The 18,032-nt window shown below is 40.8% G+C and overlaps 1 protein-coding gene across 1 annotated transcript in view; it reads right to left on the reverse strand.

Annotated features, from left to right (window-relative positions):
• LOC133531324 (dipeptidyl peptidase 9) overlaps positions 1 to 18,032 on the reverse strand; it is a 61,513-nt gene that overhangs the window by 35,420 nt on the left and 8,061 nt on the right. The window contains exons 2-11 of the mRNA XM_061869462.1: positions 17,213 to 17,414; positions 16,330 to 16,502; positions 15,796 to 15,893; positions 15,408 to 15,510; positions 14,854 to 14,972; positions 12,649 to 12,778; positions 11,450 to 11,588; positions 10,183 to 10,369; positions 7,121 to 7,230; positions 575 to 727 (exon numbers count right to left, since the gene is read on the reverse strand). Coding sequence (XP_061725446.1) covers positions 575 to 727; positions 7,121 to 7,230; positions 10,183 to 10,369; positions 11,450 to 11,588; positions 12,649 to 12,778; positions 14,854 to 14,972; positions 15,408 to 15,510; positions 15,796 to 15,893; positions 16,330 to 16,502; positions 17,213 to 17,414 — 1,414 coding nt within the window. The remainder of the gene's footprint in view (positions 1 to 574; positions 728 to 7,120; positions 7,231 to 10,182; positions 10,370 to 11,449; positions 11,589 to 12,648; positions 12,779 to 14,853; positions 14,973 to 15,407; positions 15,511 to 15,795; positions 15,894 to 16,329; positions 16,503 to 17,212; positions 17,415 to 18,032) is intronic.

The following is an 18,032-nucleotide window of genomic DNA, read 5'->3' on the forward strand; positions in this document are numbered from 1 at the left end:
AGCGAGCATACGCGCGAGGCAATTTCCTCACGCACAAACTGGCCAGTGTAGACGTACCTCGGCCGCTGCGGCGCGCGTTTTCCTCGCCTAAACGCGCCGCCTCGACCGAGACACGTCTACACTGGCCGGTATGTGCGCGAGGAAATTGCCTCGCGCGTATGTTCGCTCTGTGTGGACCTGCCTAATTAGGATGCATGTAGGATTCCTTACCTTAGTTTGCAAATGCCGACCGTCACAAAGACAATGGACGACATTAAACTTCACCTGAGCTAACCTTTTCTTTCGTCACCCACTTTTTTTAAATGTCATACTATTGGTCATCACTTTTGTGTTATCGCCTCACCGCCTGCAAGACGTTTAAAAGATTTTCGCCCTTAAGGTGGTTCACCGCGAATGTCCCTGATTATACCTTACAGCATTTTTACTAAGGTACGACTTTGCAAAAACTCAAAAACTGCTTAATCGATCCTATTCGTTACAGTTTCAATTTCTTGACTAAGCCCTATAAATGGATTTGCTATTCTGCCCACAAAATCGAGTTGACGAATGTACTATTAATCAACAATGTACTTACATCGTCCATATCGACCGCACAAGAATGTCCAACGGTAGTGAGCAGGGTGACTTGGTGCGGCCGCGGCGGCGCGAGCGGCGCGGCGTACAGGTGCCTCTCGAGAGGCGTCTCGCGGAGACCGACGAAGTACACCAAGCTGCGGGTCTCGTCTACCTGTGGCAATGATTATATGTAGACATCGACCATACCTCTTCGTCCTCGCGTTGTCCCGGCATTTTGCCACGGCTCATGGGAGCCTGGGGTCCGCTTGACAACTAATCCCAAGATTTGGCGTAGGCACTAGTTTTTACGAAAGCGACTGCCATCTGACCTTCCAACCCAGAGGGTAAACTAGGCCTTGTTAGGATTAGTCCGGTTTCCTCACGATGTTTTCCTTCACCGAAAAGCGACTGGTAAATATCAAATGATATTTCGTACATAAGTTCCGAAAAACTCATTGGTACGAGCCGGGGTTTGAACCCCCTCCGGATTGCAAGTCCCATGCTCTTACCGCTAGGCCACCAGCGCTCATACCGTCAATGATATATACAATATGCAAAAAAAAAACAAAATTAATTCTGTTCTGTGACGGTAATAGTTACTTGTTTTATAAGGGGACAATGTTTTTGTTTAACCCCTCGTGCTAATATTGATACCCGAGCAAGCGGAATATTCTTGAGCGTTGCGAGGGTTTCAAGGCACGAGGGTTAAACAAACTTTGCCTCCGAGTGAAACACAACATTTTTTACCACACCAACGCGAGGAAAATAAAAACTATGAAATACCAAAAAAAAAAACAATTCAAATCCAAATGAACGTAATTAAATATTTATCATCCAAAGTCATCATTTTAAAGTCAATTCTACCAGCTAACATAAGGAAACGACTCAAAATTTGCATCTGATTACTTTGCCACACATGTAGGCCTTTACCAGTTGGTGTGGTGAAAAATTACATTTTACATTTAGATACGCTGTTTTGCCGTAACAGAGCAGAATTCAAGCAACGAACCAATATAAACATATATACAAGGTGCCCACGAGGAACCCGAGAGATTTTAACCACGCATTTCTAAGTTCAAACAAGGAAAAAATGTCACATTAGTTTTGGTCAATTTCACACAAAAAAATTTTTTTAAAAACTATCTAAAAAACAATTTGACCTTTTTTTTGTAAAACCTACTTTTTGCAAAGTGTTACTTGTCACTATGGAAGGTAGAGGCAAGAAACAGAAACTCCTTAGACAGAATTGTTGCAAAAGTATCCAGCTGTCAGTTATAAATAATAGTTTCAAATATCTATAATATATATAAATATATTATTGACGGAGTGAAGTGCGCTGTCTATATGATTAGATTTTTATCTCAAGTATTCTAGGTATTGTAGCGCCACCTATCTTTGGTCTTTTGTCGGACACTTTTTGATATATGGAGATTTTGTTCCTTGCCTCTACCTTCCGTACTTGTCACTTTTTGACAGCTATCAATAAGGATATTTGGAGTAGGTCCCATCATAAAGGCGTTTTGCACTAAGTTAATTTTTTTTCTGTAAGTGGCTTTATCCCTGAAAATAGGCGAATTCTCGAAGGGGGCCTCAACCCTACCAAGACACAAGTTTGCGCGTTTACCGCAAAAAAGTTAGTTTGTCGTATCACCTCGTTTTGAGAGCACTCCCCTGACAGCCACACCCGGTATCGGAATCCTTGGCGTCGACATCTCGAGTGAAGTCCAGTTCCGCGGCCATCTAGAGGTAAGGCTAAATTAGCCTCAAAAAAGCTCGGTGTGCTCAACAGATCGAGACAGTATTTCACACCGGCCCAACGCCTACAGCTTTATAAGGCGCAGGTGCGCCCGCACATGGAATACTGTTCTCATCTATGGGCAGGGGCACCCCAGTACCAGCTTCTCCCTCTGGACCGCATCCAACGAAGAGCGACTCGAATCGTCGACTGCCAGTGTATTTCGGATCGGCTTGACTCCTTGGCGCTGCGTAGAGATGTGGCCTCGCTCTGCATTTTCTATCGCATGTACAAAAGGGGGTTCTCCGAGGAATTGTTCGGATTAATCCCTGCCGCTTCTTTTCGCCATCACCCTACGCGACAACATTTCCATCCTCACCACTTAGATGGTTGGCAGTCCTCAACTGTGCGTTTTTCCAGGAACTTTCTGCCTCGCACTGCTAAACTGTGGAATTTCCGGACCGATACGACCTTCAAACCTTCAAGAAAAGAGCGTACTCCCATCTTAAATGCCGGCAACGCACTTACAACCCCTCTGGTGTTGCAGGTGTCCATGGGCGGCGGTAATCGCTTACCATCAGGTGATCCGTCTGCTCGTTTGCCTCCTCTACCATAAAAAAAAGGGGGTAGGGGTCGAAAAGTTGCCGAAAATACCTCGCGTGATTTGTGCTCAAGCCCTCGGCCAACCGGCCTGCTCTGTGTTACTCTAGTATTATTTGGCGTATCTTCTCGCTATTGTGGCGCCACCTATTTAAGAGCAATTCCTAGCTGAGCAACTTTTCAAATCTCGAATTTTTGAAGCTATGTTTCTGTCGCGCTGCGGTGGGCGGGAGCGGGAGCTATCTAAGTGTGAGTGCGCGCACACAGATACGAGACGCGAGCGCCCGCTCATTGCGCGCCGGCCGGAATTCATCCTGCGCTGCCCGACACAAGTTGTTTTTGATGTTATCACATAATATTGTTTTTAATTATTATTTTAACGACAAGTTTGGCCTAGTGGGTAGTGACCCTGCCTACGAAGCTGATGGTCCCGGGTTCAAATCCTGGTAAGGGCATTTATCCGTGTGATGAGCATGGATATTTGTTCCTGAGTCATGGGTGTTTTCTGTTTATTTAAGTATTTATATATTATATATATCGTTGTCTAAGTACCCTCAACACAAGCCTTATTGAGCTTACTGTGGTACTTGTCAATTTGAGTAATAATGTCCTATAATATTTATTTATATTGATTATTTATTTATTATATTATACTGTATCTAGTAATTAATTCAGATAAAGACTACGAAAAAGAATGAGGTCCTTGCTTCGGTCGTCGTACCTATCCGTGACAATAAGTTGGGTGTGATCATGGTGTGTTGGGAAATTTTGTAAGTAGGTATGGTTAACCTACAATCTAAATAGTAGTAGTAGTACGATGGGGCTAAACTTGTGCCGTCTTATTGAAGAACGTATCGCAATGACAATCTGGGTAAGGTATGTTGGGATAATGCCGGACAATTTGGGGACCAATTGAGAGAACTCGCGATTTTTTTTTTCTAGATCGTGTCAGATTCTTGAAGTACAGAGCAAATCGTTAAATAATAACCGTAGATTCAGCCTAAATTTTGGTAATCTTCAATATATAAAGGTTTTAGTTTTGTACACGTGTAAAGATGAAACATACTTTTTTTAGGGTAACGAGTGTTTTGCCATCAAGGGGTAACATCGGATGGTGAATAAAACTTTGGTTTGGTACTAAAATAAAAAATTGGTTTAAATGGAAAGAGAATAAGGTATCACAAAGAAATAGGTCCGGAGTTTAGCCTTCTCCTACGTATATAAATTGCAGCCAACAATACAAATTTAAAAGTTGTCAGCGAATGTTCTATTTTTCGTATTTTTGTATACGATCTTAACCCTGATACAAACATTTGGTAAAATTGTGGCTCTCAAACTTTGATACTTATGTCATAAGGCAATTTGATAAGTAAACAATGTGCTAACAATTGCGATTTTGACGGTAAAATATTGCAATTATATATATAGTTGATATACAATTTTTTTTTGGATAAAATATATAGGAAAAGAGAGCCCTCTTGAAACATTTTAAGGAAACTAATTTCGAAGTGCTATCTCTATTTTGTATCCGAAACTAACTATATATGTGTGCGTTCACATCTACGTATGCATCCGTATGTGTAGGTACTTTCATACTACATAATATTAGGTCTACTTCGGCGGTATACATGTTAGTTTTTTGTTTGATTTCTTGTAACTTTCATAGTTTTTCTGTTTACAAGATATTAAACAAAATACTAACTTGTAAGCCACCCAAGTAGACCTAATGTTATATAGAAAGATTTTAAAAAGAATGGAATAAAGAAAACAATACAAAAGTAAACAGAAACATAAGCACAGGTAAACAACATGCGGTCTAATCGCTAAAACGCAATCTCCAGGCAACCTTTGGGCAGCGGAAATTAAAAAAATTACATTGTCAGTAAGTAGGTGTACATACACATACATACAAAATAGACTACCTAAATCTTTTCCTTTTGATTTACCGTCGCGTTGGTACTGGATAATAATAAGGGTACGAAAGTGTGATCAAGAAAACAATAAATGTGATAATTAAGTAGGTAAATTGAAGAAAATTTAAAATTTGACCTACACTGCTGTTTTTTAAATGGGTAAAGATCGTATTGTTTCTTTCCGATCTTTACCTGGAAGGGTCAAAATTGGATATTGGTCTACAGCAATCCTAGGTCTGTTTTTGATTGGATTGTTTTATAAATAAACATCTAAAACGAAATTATACATTAACACAATTACAAAAACAAACACATTTTCATCACAATACACAAAATTAATTACAGGGCCTGGACCCGGGTATGTCCTAAAACTACGTCAAAAAGAGAGGTATGGGCACTGTGAATGTCATCTCGCCTTGTGTGGTGGGGCACAGCACAGCGGATGTCATTCCAGATCTAGAGCAGAGCCCAACTGGGGAAGTACCTCCACCTTACAGAAAACCGCAGCCAAATAACACGAGACCCTACTCATAGTGTTGTGTTCCTGCCGGTGAGTAAGGTTGCCAGAGCTCAACGAGGGGCGGGGGGTTAGGGTCGGCAACGCGCATGTAACTTCTCTGGAGTTGCAGGCGTACATAGGCTACGGATACTGCTTACCATCAGGCGGGCCGTATGCTTGTTTGCCACCGACGTAGTATTAAAAAAAAGGGCGAAGATCGGATACACGAAATTTACCTTGCTCTATGTGATTGCGCATAGCACAAGCCCGATATCCCTGAGTGGCGCTGGGACACTGGCAGTCGAGGCAATGAAATGGCATCTTACACAATGTTGCCAACATTAAAAAAGAAAGCCAAATTAGGGAGAAATGAATTTGCTACGTTCTTCACCCACATCCGGTATTATCCCAACATACCTTAATCGTTGAACCGCCGCATTTCAAAATGGCCCTTATTTTGATATCGGCTAGCCGTAATGTACCTAAATTTGCTATCTAGTGGTTTACTTGTGACGCACAAGTGTGAGCAATGCAAGACAATCAAATTGTTAATGGGTACTTATGATGTTTTAATCACAATAAGCAGGTTGTACCTATTATCCTACTTAGCTTTGTTTACAGGCCTTTAATAGTAAACATAACTAAACATAAGCACTACATGACCTGCAATGTAAAAAGTACAAAAAAACGGTTTGAAGTGACAGACCATTACGGGTACATTTTAGAATAGAATAGAATATAAATCTTTATTACGAAACCATGGTACATAATAGTTGTTACATTAAAGAGTGTGAAAACACATGGCACCCTTTTCTTAGAACTACGTGGTATTTTGGTTATATTACGGCGATCGACTGTTGGTTGTTGGTGTATTTCTCATTTTAACCATTAACATGTTATGCCCATTACTATGCCTTCTGTGTACGTATATTTAGAAACTGTCTCCGCCTCTAATTCGTGCGATAAGGACAACTGCAGCTCGGACTAAAATTCACACGCAAAAAACTCAAAAATCGAGGTTTCGCTCTCGACTGTTTCCTCCTCCAAAACGCAATCAATCTTTATGAAATTTTGGAAACTGCAAGAGGAAGAAATAATCTATGCCGCTATGTTTTGATTTTTTGGATATTTTTTGTCATATTTGTATACTGTGCCTTTTTTTACAGCCAATTCAATTGAGCCGTTTTTGCGATTTTCGAGGCGCTGTATCTTTCTTCAAAATTAAATAATCCAAAAAAGCAAAACATAGCGGCACAGATATTGATGATATTGATCTTATTTGAAAAAATCACTGCTCTAGGTTGAAAATCCAGGGAGGAATCAGTCGAGAGCGTTTGTATGGATAAATCGCAACTAGGAATTCCTCTTAACGCCTTTTGAGAGACACTTTTTCATACACATTTTTTTTTCTTACCTCTACGCTCCATATACTATAGTTCGTTTTTTTTGCATTAGAAATAAGGTAAACAATCTTGAAATGCCTTTTCATTAAAACACGCTTTGTTAAAATCAGTAATTACGAGTATTATGAAAGGAAAAGAATGTCAATAATTGTATATGATTTATAATTGTGGCATATTTTTCAAGTGTTTTTCAATGAAATGACACGTCAAAATCGCTATAAAAAAAAACAAAGTATATCACGTCTAAAAATTTCGATACGGACAGTGCCAAAAATATGTATACACTACCTATACGGGTATATGGGATACAGTATATGGGAAATAAGGACGTGTATACATATTTTTGACACTTTGTCCGTATCGATATTTTCAGACATGACTGCACGAATCTCTCAACAAAAAGCCAAGTACTTACCCATATTTTCCTGCCAAGGACCTCCCACTCGCCAGCGGTGATGGGTTCCTTGCTAATAATATTCGGTCCGATTGCTAGGTTCTCTTCTTCAGTTATCATTTCCATTACGCCTGTAAAGATGGTGGAATCTTTAGTTACGTTTAATATTGAATAATATTTTTTTAACCATAAATGCAGTTATTAGCGCGTGGACCCGCACACTGAACGAGCGTCGCGCGAGGAAATTTCGCCGAGGCACGTCTACATTGACCGTTTTGTGTGTGAGGAAATTGCCTCGCGCGTATGCTCGCTATGTGGATCCGCCTATTCTCATGAAAAAATAACTAATTTGACAATTATACTCTGTATCTTTAGGTATTTAAACAAAAGTAAACAAACAATTTGTACATTTTAGGGTAGTTATAACATTTATTGGTTAACCAACCAAATACAAAACCGCCTGGATCTGTGACTGAACGACCTGACTTCAACCTACGATCATGACATCATGTAATGTTTTCAATTTCATCTACCCTCAACTGGCTTAAGGAGCCACTTGAGGGTAGATTTTGTTTACTTCTATTTAACGCATTCACTGCCAGGGGGCGTCGCCTAGGAACAAACTTGTATGACGGTGAACGCATATATGCGTCGATGGCAGTGAATGCGTTAAATACCTCAAGAAACAAGAGTGTAGTCAATCAGTCAGTAACTTATTAAACCTTTGACCAAAGACGACAAATGACGTACGCGGGCACAGCCCATTATCAACCTTCGTGCATTCCGACAAGGTTCACGACAAAACAAAAATTCAGTGGCAATAATCTGGATGCATAATACAGTCAAAGAATTTAATATCCGTACCATATCGTGTGGCGCCTTTTCTGTGCCAAGACACATGGCGTATTAATTTAAAAAAATGTTTTTATTAAATTAAGTTTGCATGTTTTTATTTTACACTTTTCTTTTTTGTTTGTTTTGATGCTAATGCCATGTATGTTGTGGGTATGAATAAAGAATGTATCTATCTATCTATCTATCGTACCTGGTCACAGTGACAATTATGAAAGTCGCTAGGGACCTCATACCATTGTCACCGTGACAAGGTACGAAATGGTTCCGGCGGTCCTCTTGCTATCCTATCCTCAGTCTAAATATATAAATATAAATAATAGTACATTATTGCAGAGGCCGGGAATGGGCAGTTCGTGGATGAGTTTCGATTCGCTTCGCGTCGTCCGACAAAGAAGACGAATCCACGAATTGCTGTTCCTGCCGAGGCATATATAGTGCTTAAATGTAAAAGTGTGCTGTAAATCATGTAAAATAAGCATAACTTAAGCATCAACCAGCACTCAAATCGAACCTTCACATCAAAAACAATATCCCTCTTTCATTATTTTTAAACAGTGTTAGGTACAACTTATTCTGCCATTCAATATTCGTTCCAGGGATCGGAACCGGTTTTTTTGAAAAACTTTGAAATAAACATATATTTCGGTTTATTTTATACTCCAAATATAATCTTCGAAACCCAGCGAAGGCCGAAGGCCGAGCTCCGCGTAGGGCCGAAGGCCCGGAGCGTCCCATTGGATCGCCCAAGCACGCGAGGCCGAAGGCCGAGCTGCGAGAGTGCGGCCCAAAGCGAAAGTACAACCGCATTACCTTTCCCCTTTGGAAAACAAATATTCTTTATACTAAAAATAGCGGCAGTACATTTATAGAGCGAACCGGTTACAAGTTAACTGTCTTAATAAGCGAAGCGGCGGGCCGAAGGCTCGACGCTGAGCTTCGAAACCCAGCGAAGGCCGAAGGCCGAGCTGCGAGAGTGCGGCCCAAAGCGGAAGTACAACCGCATTAACTTTCCCCTTTGGAAAACAAATCTTCGCGTCGAGGCTATCGAAGGCCGAGCTCCGCGTAGGGCCGAAGGCCCGAAGCGTCCCCTTCGAGGCTCGCCAGCCGGGAAGTTGGACCTTAAACACGACCCAATAGTAAAAGTGTCTTAAGCCCGTGTGCCGTAGGCCCGACGTGAGCTTGTCAAGACACTTTTACTATTGGGTCGTGTTTAAGCTCCAACTTCCCTTCGACTCCCAAAGTAATTATATTGCGAAGGCCGAAGGCCGAGCTGCGAGAGTGCGTGCTCGCACGCGGACCATTCTTTGCAAGCAAAAGTACAACTGCTTTACCTTTTCCCTTTGGAAAACACAAACTTTTACACCTGAACAACAGCAACAACAACAAACACTACAACAACAACATAAACAACAGTACCAACTACAAAACAACAGTACCACGCACACCAGTACCAAGCAAAACTCTAACTGCTTTACCTTTTCCCTTTGGAAAACAAACTTTTACACCTAAACAACAGCACCAACTACAACAACTCATTAACAACAACATAAACAACATGACAAACAACAAAACAACAAACTACACGATATTATTAGATTGCCCAATTAGAAATGAAATAATTAATAAAGAACGAAAAAATACCGTTTTCGTTCCCATACAAAAATACCGGTTTTCGATTCCTGATTCGTTCATTCAATATAATCGTGCAATATAAGCTGTAAGTGCACGCATGAGATCCATAAAAAAATATAAGTCATAAAGCTCAATAAAGCTTGTGTTGTCTAGACGACGATATACATAATAATTAGATATAGTTATATACTTTAATATATTGAAAACATCCATAATACAGGAACGAATATCAGTAATCAACACACAAATATATCGTCATACAGTCTGCCTCAAGTTTTTTTTTTTTTTAATTTAATTTAATTTAATTCATAAACAAACTTGTACAAAAGAATTCTTAAAAAACTAATTTCATAAGCAAAAACTTGTACAAAAGGATTCTTAAAAGTTATTTACACAATGACAGGCATATACTTACTTCTCACTCTCTCTGGCGGTCCTCTCGCTATCCTACACGTGCAAGTGCCCAGTCTGCTCAGAACCCCATATAAACCGGATCGTGCCCGGTTCTAGTGTAGGTAGGAAGTGGAGTATGTCGTGCACGTTGATCCATATGTCACTGGTTACTGGTAGATGACTGACAGGGACAGTAAACTTACTTCTCACTCGCTCTGGCGGTCCTCTTGCTATCCTACACGTGATGAGGTAAAGGTGCAAATGCCCGGTCTGCTCAGAACCCCATATAAACCGGATTGTGCCCGGTTCTAGTGAGGGTAGAAAGTGGAGTATGTCGTGCACGTTGATCCACACGTCCGGCGCTGTCTCTTGGACTAGGATTTGTATTGGCTGGAACAAGGGAATTTTTTAAGTTATTTTGTACAGTCGCGGACAGTTTTAAATGATTCACGGTTAGTTTCACTAGATTTAAATCGACCGGGATATGAAAAATGGATGGTTATTGGGGATGGTTTGTTTGTGTAAAAAACCATTGATATACGAATTAAACACGCGTAGTGACACTGTGAGTGTAGTGTGCTCGGATAGACCAAAAAGTGTGGACGCGCCCAGTGGTAACGTTGAGAGCGAACGCAGCCGACGTGCACGGATGAGGGTAGACCATGCGCGGTCGACACAATGTGGACACCCACCCGCTATCTACAGTACCCATGGACAAGAGGCATGTAACTGCGTCGCAATATCGGGAGATCAAAAATAATATAAAAGGTAATCACGTTTTATATCCCGGTCGATTTAAGTCTAGTGGATCCCCACTATTTTTGTTACACCTCTAGTTCGCATATCATTTTCATCTAACCATAGACAATGACTATGAAAAGTACAGATGGCGCTGATCAGTTTTTGTTACGGTACATCTCTCTGACACAATAAAATTTCATTTAGTACGTACTATCACAGTTCATGAGATACCGCCTGGTGACAGACGGATGGACAGCGGAGTCTTAGTAATAGGGTCCCGTTTAGGTAAGGGAACGGAACCTTAAAAAACCGGCCAAGTGCTAGTCGAACTCGCGCACCGAGGGTTCCGTACAAACCTGTAGGTATATATTATTATATGATGTAACTAAAAATTTACGGTTTTCGCAATGTTTCCTTTATCTGTGCTATAAGACGTTACTTAGTATGTACCAAATTTCAAGATTCTGAGTTCACGGGAAGTACCCTGTAGGTTTTGATTTCCTTGCGAGTGTCGAAAATTTGCGGCATAAACGGCTGTATCTTTGATTGCGTTGGCTAGTACAGTAGACTTGAGTATTTGATATAAATTCTAGCTTGATACCTCCACGCGTTCCTGAGGAAAAGGGTCTTGGCAGACAGACAGACGGACGGACGGACAACAAAGTGATCCCATAAGGGTTCCGTTTTTTCCTTTCGAGGTACGGAACCCTAAAAACGAAGTATAAATACCTGTTCGGGGTGTTCGTGCGCGGCGTGCGGCGCGCGCGGCGGCGCGGCGGGGTAGTGCGCGGGCGAGCAGAACTCCCGCACGGGGATCAGCGCTAGTTCCAGTCTCTGCTGTTTACGGTCTAGTAGTTGCACCCACACGCTGTAAGAGAGATATATTGTATGTTTTTCATCACAGTTGCTCGAAAAAGATCCTATTTCATGCAGGTATACTGAAGAACAAAGGCATGTATTGTTCCCGCGGGAGTTATGGATTCTGAAAAAAAGCTATAGCTCCCTCGGGAGTTATAATTTTTTTATTATTGTCACTAATTCATACGAACCAAGTAGATATAAATGAGTTTTAATTTTAAAATGTTGACGTTTACGATTTTTATATTTTTTGTTAATGTTTTAAAATATTTAATTTGATTAATTTAATAGCTGTTTATAATATTTCTACAGAATTTTCAATCGTGGCTGAATACCGGATAGGGTCTGTGCCCTCGATGCCTAACCTGTCAAAGAATGACAATATGGCAGCCGAATGTTTGAAATGTCACCGTATTTAGGAATTATTCGCTTAAAATTTAGTTGTTTCTTCGCAAGTGCGATGAAAAACATTGTGTATAACTCCGGGGTAAAAATATTGCAAGCTCGAGTCTTTAATGCACTCCAGCCTACGGCTGTCATGCACGTAGTGATTATATGCTCTTTGTGTCATGCATCTAAATAAATAAATAATTAAAAATCATTTATTTCAGACTAGGACCTTTATTAGTATATACATGGTTAGTAAACATTAAAAACAAATCTCTAAATATCTAAAGACCTCGTTTGCAAAATTTCATTTACCCCCTTCGTTGCACAAAGTACTATAAGACTCCTATTTATTAAAATATGAAAATAGATATAGTTCTACAAGACGTGTATGTCCTGAATGCATTTTCTCTATTTATACGTCTCTATACCCATATTTAAACTAAGGGGCCTTTTTTACTAAACTGTTTTTTTTTACATAATAGATATACAGATCTTATAGACTCCGAAGCATGCTAAGTGGCTTAAGTAATTTGGACGCTATGATTATTTTGCAGTGAGTAAGTGTTGCATAATGGTTATTATAGTTGCCAAAATCGTTGTGTAATGAATATTTCAGTTCAGTTAAAAATGTCAGAGCATCCAACGAGATATATCTCTACCTTCATTAAAATATTACTTACTAATCCCCCCAAGGCGTCCATCCGACGCGGGCCAAATATTCGAACCAGGGGAAGGTCTCCTTCAATGACTGCCGGAGGTCGAACCACCGGATATCCGTCACCTCCACCGCGTCGTTCGTGTTTTCTGACGCTGCAAAAAAATAATTTTAAATGATTTTTATTTTATTTTTTATACCACGACGGTGGCAAACAAGCATACGGCCCGCCTGATGGTAAGCAGTCACCGTAGCCTATTACTTTTTTTTTGACTTTGCCTGCTGTTCACTAGCGAAAGAGTGGACTGTATGTCGAAAAAAAAAGGGGCGATAGGGAATGAAATTTAGGGGTCGGTTGAGCAAGAAAGTTGTGTTGCGATAAAATTAAATTACTGAGTTGAGCTTGAGTGTAAAAGAACAGTGTAGGGCGAAGTTACCTTCCAGTCCGAAATCGTCGGTCGCCGCTGAAGACCGCTGGTGGCGATTCCGGCTGTCCTTGTCGCAAGCTAAAAGTAAGCTTAGAACCGTTACCTTGAGTCATCCAACTTAGACCTCGGATTTTCCACTTCACGGATGTGCACGGCGTCCTTCGGCTACACAACACTGATACTAATAATGTTACTGGTAGCAGTGCTTTGGGTCAACGCGAAAATAATAACGAGAATAGCGGAACGATGTGATCTAGTGGTAGGTTCGTCACACACTGGCTCTGTCAACTGTATGACAGGGCAACAGTTTATTTTTTGAATATTTGAATGTCAACTGTGACATGGTGTTGCCACAGTGAATACAGAAAGTTATTTATTAAGGCCTAACTGAACACCTGCATAGATGTCCAATGTCCATTATCACCCAATATTACTTCCGTACTTTGAACAACAGTCTCGTTCTTTTAGGGGATGAATTCCGTTATATAGTCATATCATATTTCAGGTTAGAAACGATCCATGTTCTACATACATTGTAGATGTTTCTCCTTTGACAAACAGATAAACCTTTTAGATTTATAACATGTATTAATAGCATTTGTATGTGATTTTTGTATTGATTCCTTATTTATTTGTTCAGTATAAATCAAGTACAAACATTTATATAACGACTGCTAGGGATCTCATATCTTCTATTGTCACTGAGATGAGGTAGGTATTGGTAAGTATTTTTTGACCTTACCGTACCATACCTGACCATAACTAAAGCGTGCGACTTCCGGATGTCGCGGGTTCAAACCCCGGCTCTTACCAATGAGTTTTTCGGAACTTATGTACGAAATATCATTTATTGACTTTTCGGTGATGGAAAACATCGCGAGGAAACCGAACTCATCCCAATAAGGTCTAGTTTACCTTCTAGGTTGGAAGGTCAGATGGCAGTCGCTTTCGTAAAAACTAGTGCCTACGCCAATTCAAGGGATTAGTTGCCAAGCGGACCCAAGGCTCCCATGAGTCGTGGCAAAATGCCGGGACAACGCGAGGAAGATGATGACCATACCTCATACCTCTGAGAGTATCACTAAAGGGTCAAAAAATTACCCTGCATGAAATGCAATGGAATGTTCCCATTTGACCCGCCCCACGCGGCCGTCGCCATACATGAGGCAGGGAATATAGGAATGATTCATATGAATGCATCAATTCCCATCCGTTCCCGGCGGGGACAAATGGGGATACACCAATGCAATACTTTAACAAAGACCGGTCTGGCCTAGTGGGTAGTGACTCTGCCTATGAAGCCGATGGTCCTGGGTTCGAATCCCGGTAAGGGCATTTATTTGTGTGATGAGCACAGATATTTGTTCCTGAGTCATGGGTGTTTTATGTATTTAAGTATTTGTATATTATATATATCGTTGTCTGAGTACCCACAACACAAGCCTTCTTGAGCTTACCGTGGGACGTAGTCAATCTGTGTAAGAATGTCCTATAATATTAATTTATTATTCTCTTTTTTAATATTAGGTCTTAGGTAAGGCATTTTAAAATACATTTTATATACATATAAACACATTATAAAAAACCTAACCTAGGGTGCCGCCAGCAGCGGGACAGGGCCCAAGCTGCCGGTGGTCAGGGCCGCAGAGAGAGGAACCGGCGGACTATCCGCGCCGTGTCCAAGATCACCGCCTTCTGCATCTGACCCTTGATCCAACCACCTAGCGAGAGTCTCTCAAGGTGTTGGTCGAGACTCTTCGCTATGAGATCTTTATTAATTTATTATTATTTATAATACTTACATTGTGAGTCAGAGTTGCCTTCGTAGTAATAATCGAGGACCGTGGGCGAAGCCTTCTGCAGCTTGAAGGTCACCAGACGCAATATTGACTTGGCATTCGGCGTGCCCGCTCTTGGGAATCTGGGGACAGACACAACATAGATAAAGATTTTAGCATGACTGAAAAAAAACTTTATAGGGCTGTATCTCCTAAACCGTGCGTCGTAGCTCAAAAATAATCAAATTTTCGTTCCCCTTTGAAGCCATGAAATAATGTTTAATAAACACAAAAAAGAAAAAAAAGACAAAAAAAAGAAAAAAAAAGCATAATGGCAAAATTTTGCTTATAGGTTTTTTAAGGTTGAATGCCAAGACGTGCTATAATTTAACGTTTAAAAACAAAAGAAGGTTGCCTTACAGGCCTAGGTGTGTAAGGCTGTATGAAATGCCTTTACATATCATCTTCACTCATCGCACCTGATATGTGGTATTTCCGGACCTAATTTGAAGTAAGTCATGTCAACATTTCATTACAAGTTTGAGAAAAAGAAGTTAAAGTACGTCTTTGATTCTTACCTGAATTCCTCTACATCTCCACTACTGGACTGTGAGGAAGGGAAACTGAATATCTTCACATTACTCTCATCTACCTCTTCGTACACTATCCTGAACACATCATCTAAAACAAAATGAAAAACAGGTTAAACAAAGGTATACTGGAAAGTAATACAAAATATTTGTCACAAAGCTTAAGAATAAAGATCAAAATATTCTTTATTCCAGTACCTAAGTATTATTATTACACATCGGTTGTAAATATGCATACGGCTCGTTAATGTTAAGCTGATGATAAGCGGTTACCATAGCTTTATGGCACCTGTATAAATGAATTACATGTGTATGACTGCACGAATTGGTGCCGTGACCAGTATACACCAATCGGCCTTATACAAAAAGTTCTCACCGTCTGAGCAAGGTTGCCACCAGAATCCCGTATATCGTGAGAACTCCTCCTGAGTCACATAGCACGGCACTCCGGCTTGCCTGGGGTCGTCGCTTAATCTGTGAACAGATAAATAATTAACTTACAAGAAGACAAATACCGTACATTATCTGCAAGCCGATTTATATAGTACATCGGCCTGTAAAGTAAGACCTCGGCTTCGCTTCGGCCGTCAAACATGTGATCGAAGGCTTTCTTATTTACTGGAAAAGGTGTGTATACTATATTTCTGTTCGATGGAGCCAGAAAGCGGAAACTTCGTTTAGTGCAGTGGGCCGAAAGTTGACGCTTTCCAGCCGGAGAACAGAAAAAGTATAGAGTTATGCCAACCTAATAATGCTTATTGTGGCACTTTCATACTTAGTCATGTTAGTCGTCGCTGAGTTAGCTTAGACTTAAATAAAATTTTTACATAATTTTATTCACTATAGTTTTGGTAAATTAACACATTGCTCGTTTAAGCTAAGTAAACTAGTAGTAAGAAGTTCATCTTACCTAGCACTGTCAGTACTGGCATATGTGAGCCGCTGTGGGCGCAGGCCAGGACCCGCGAGCCAGATGTCCCCGCGAGCCGCGTGAGCGACGAGGGCGGGGCTGCGAGGGCACATAGCCGGCGTCAGCGGCGCTCCGCTGCCGAGGTGGAGAGCCCGAGGTACCAATGGAGGCGTCTGGAAAAGATATAACGGCTTTTTAGTTTGACTTAACAGGTGGAGAACGCCTAGGCCTTCCTACCTTAGGTACAATTTGTATGTGAAAAATATGTGTAAACAAACAAACTAATGTCATGTTGCTTCTTAATTTAGCATTCGATAAATATGCTACATATAAAAGGTCATCAGAAGAACCATGGTTTCCACAGGCCTAACATACTTTATCACTGTAGTAGTAGGGGGTATTTGCGCGTAGTTTTTTTAGGCAGCGCAACTTTTAACTGAGTTTGTATGTGTCTACCACGCACACTTTTGCCGTTTAACGCAATACTAAAAGGCTGGGGGATGGTAACAGCCTGCTTTCTTAGGAAAAGCCTACACTTAACAAACGAACATTAACGTAGAATAAACAGTACTCCCACATGAGCTCGTTGGAAGCAATCCCGCAACTTCATTCTTGTCAATGGGTTAAAACATACCATTTTATAAGTATACTCCTCTCTTTCACCCTGCAGCGTTAAACACTGACTTAGTTTCCTATTAAATATACTCGTACAGTCGGTTCCCTAACATAAGTATCCACTTTTCTATACAACTTAGTATGGCTACTTGGTTACTTAAGTTGGGGAACCGACCGTACTATGCGCTCTTTCACACTCAATCCCGATACGGCATGCTATTCTGGGGTATTTTTTACATAACTATCCAAGGTTTAAGAAGACACTAACCTGGTTTCCTTCTCCTTCATCACACACGAACAGCGACGAAGAGCACGGAAATAACACCCGCCCACTAGAATGGAGCTCATAGGAGGCGATACCGCAAGCTGCTACACGTTGCCGCTCCCATAATAGCTGTTCTTCTCTGGACCATTTTCCTGAGTTTACTCCTAGTGCGACATTGGACTCGATGAGTGGTTTCCATTCCAATCTGAAAAGTAAATACTTAAGTAAGGCATGTGCGTTTCAAACCAAACGTCGCATTATCGAACCCTGGTCCATACCAATAAGTTTCTTGAAACTTAACATTGTGTAAAGCCAAATAAAGTATATATATTATATGTATGTTTGTAGAAGTAGAAATGGGAGCTAGAAGGGGTAGACCTCGGCGGACTTTCTTTGATCAAATCGGGGAAATCCTGAAGAAATGCTAGGTCAAGAGTACCCTAAACTGGCGAGCGTGTATGAGGAATGTTATGAAAGTGAAGGCAGCGAAAGGTATGTCAGGTTCGTAGCAAGTGGAAAACCGTGGTATCTGCCTACCCCTCCGGGAAATAGGCGTGATTGTATGTGTGTTTGTATTTATCTGCATAGCATTTGCGATGATAAAGTGCGGCAATGTCATAGTTAATATCAAATTTCTATGAAAATACGACGTTTATAATGACACTCCCTCGCTTTGTCATGTTAAAGTCGTTGTAAAGTTAGCTTAGACCGACTCTAAGGTGGTCTTCACTTTGGATGCGGATTCGCACGCCATTCCGGTGTGCTAGCGGGACATCGCTATATACGCGCATAGCGCTGTCACTCTCATACATCAGAGCAACGT

The sequence above is a fragment of the Cydia pomonella genome, chromosome 25 (assembly GCF_033807575.1).
Source record: "Cydia pomonella isolate Wapato2018A chromosome 25, ilCydPomo1, whole genome shotgun sequence".
Lineage (NCBI taxonomy): Eukaryota > Metazoa > Arthropoda > Insecta > Lepidoptera > Tortricidae > Cydia > Cydia pomonella.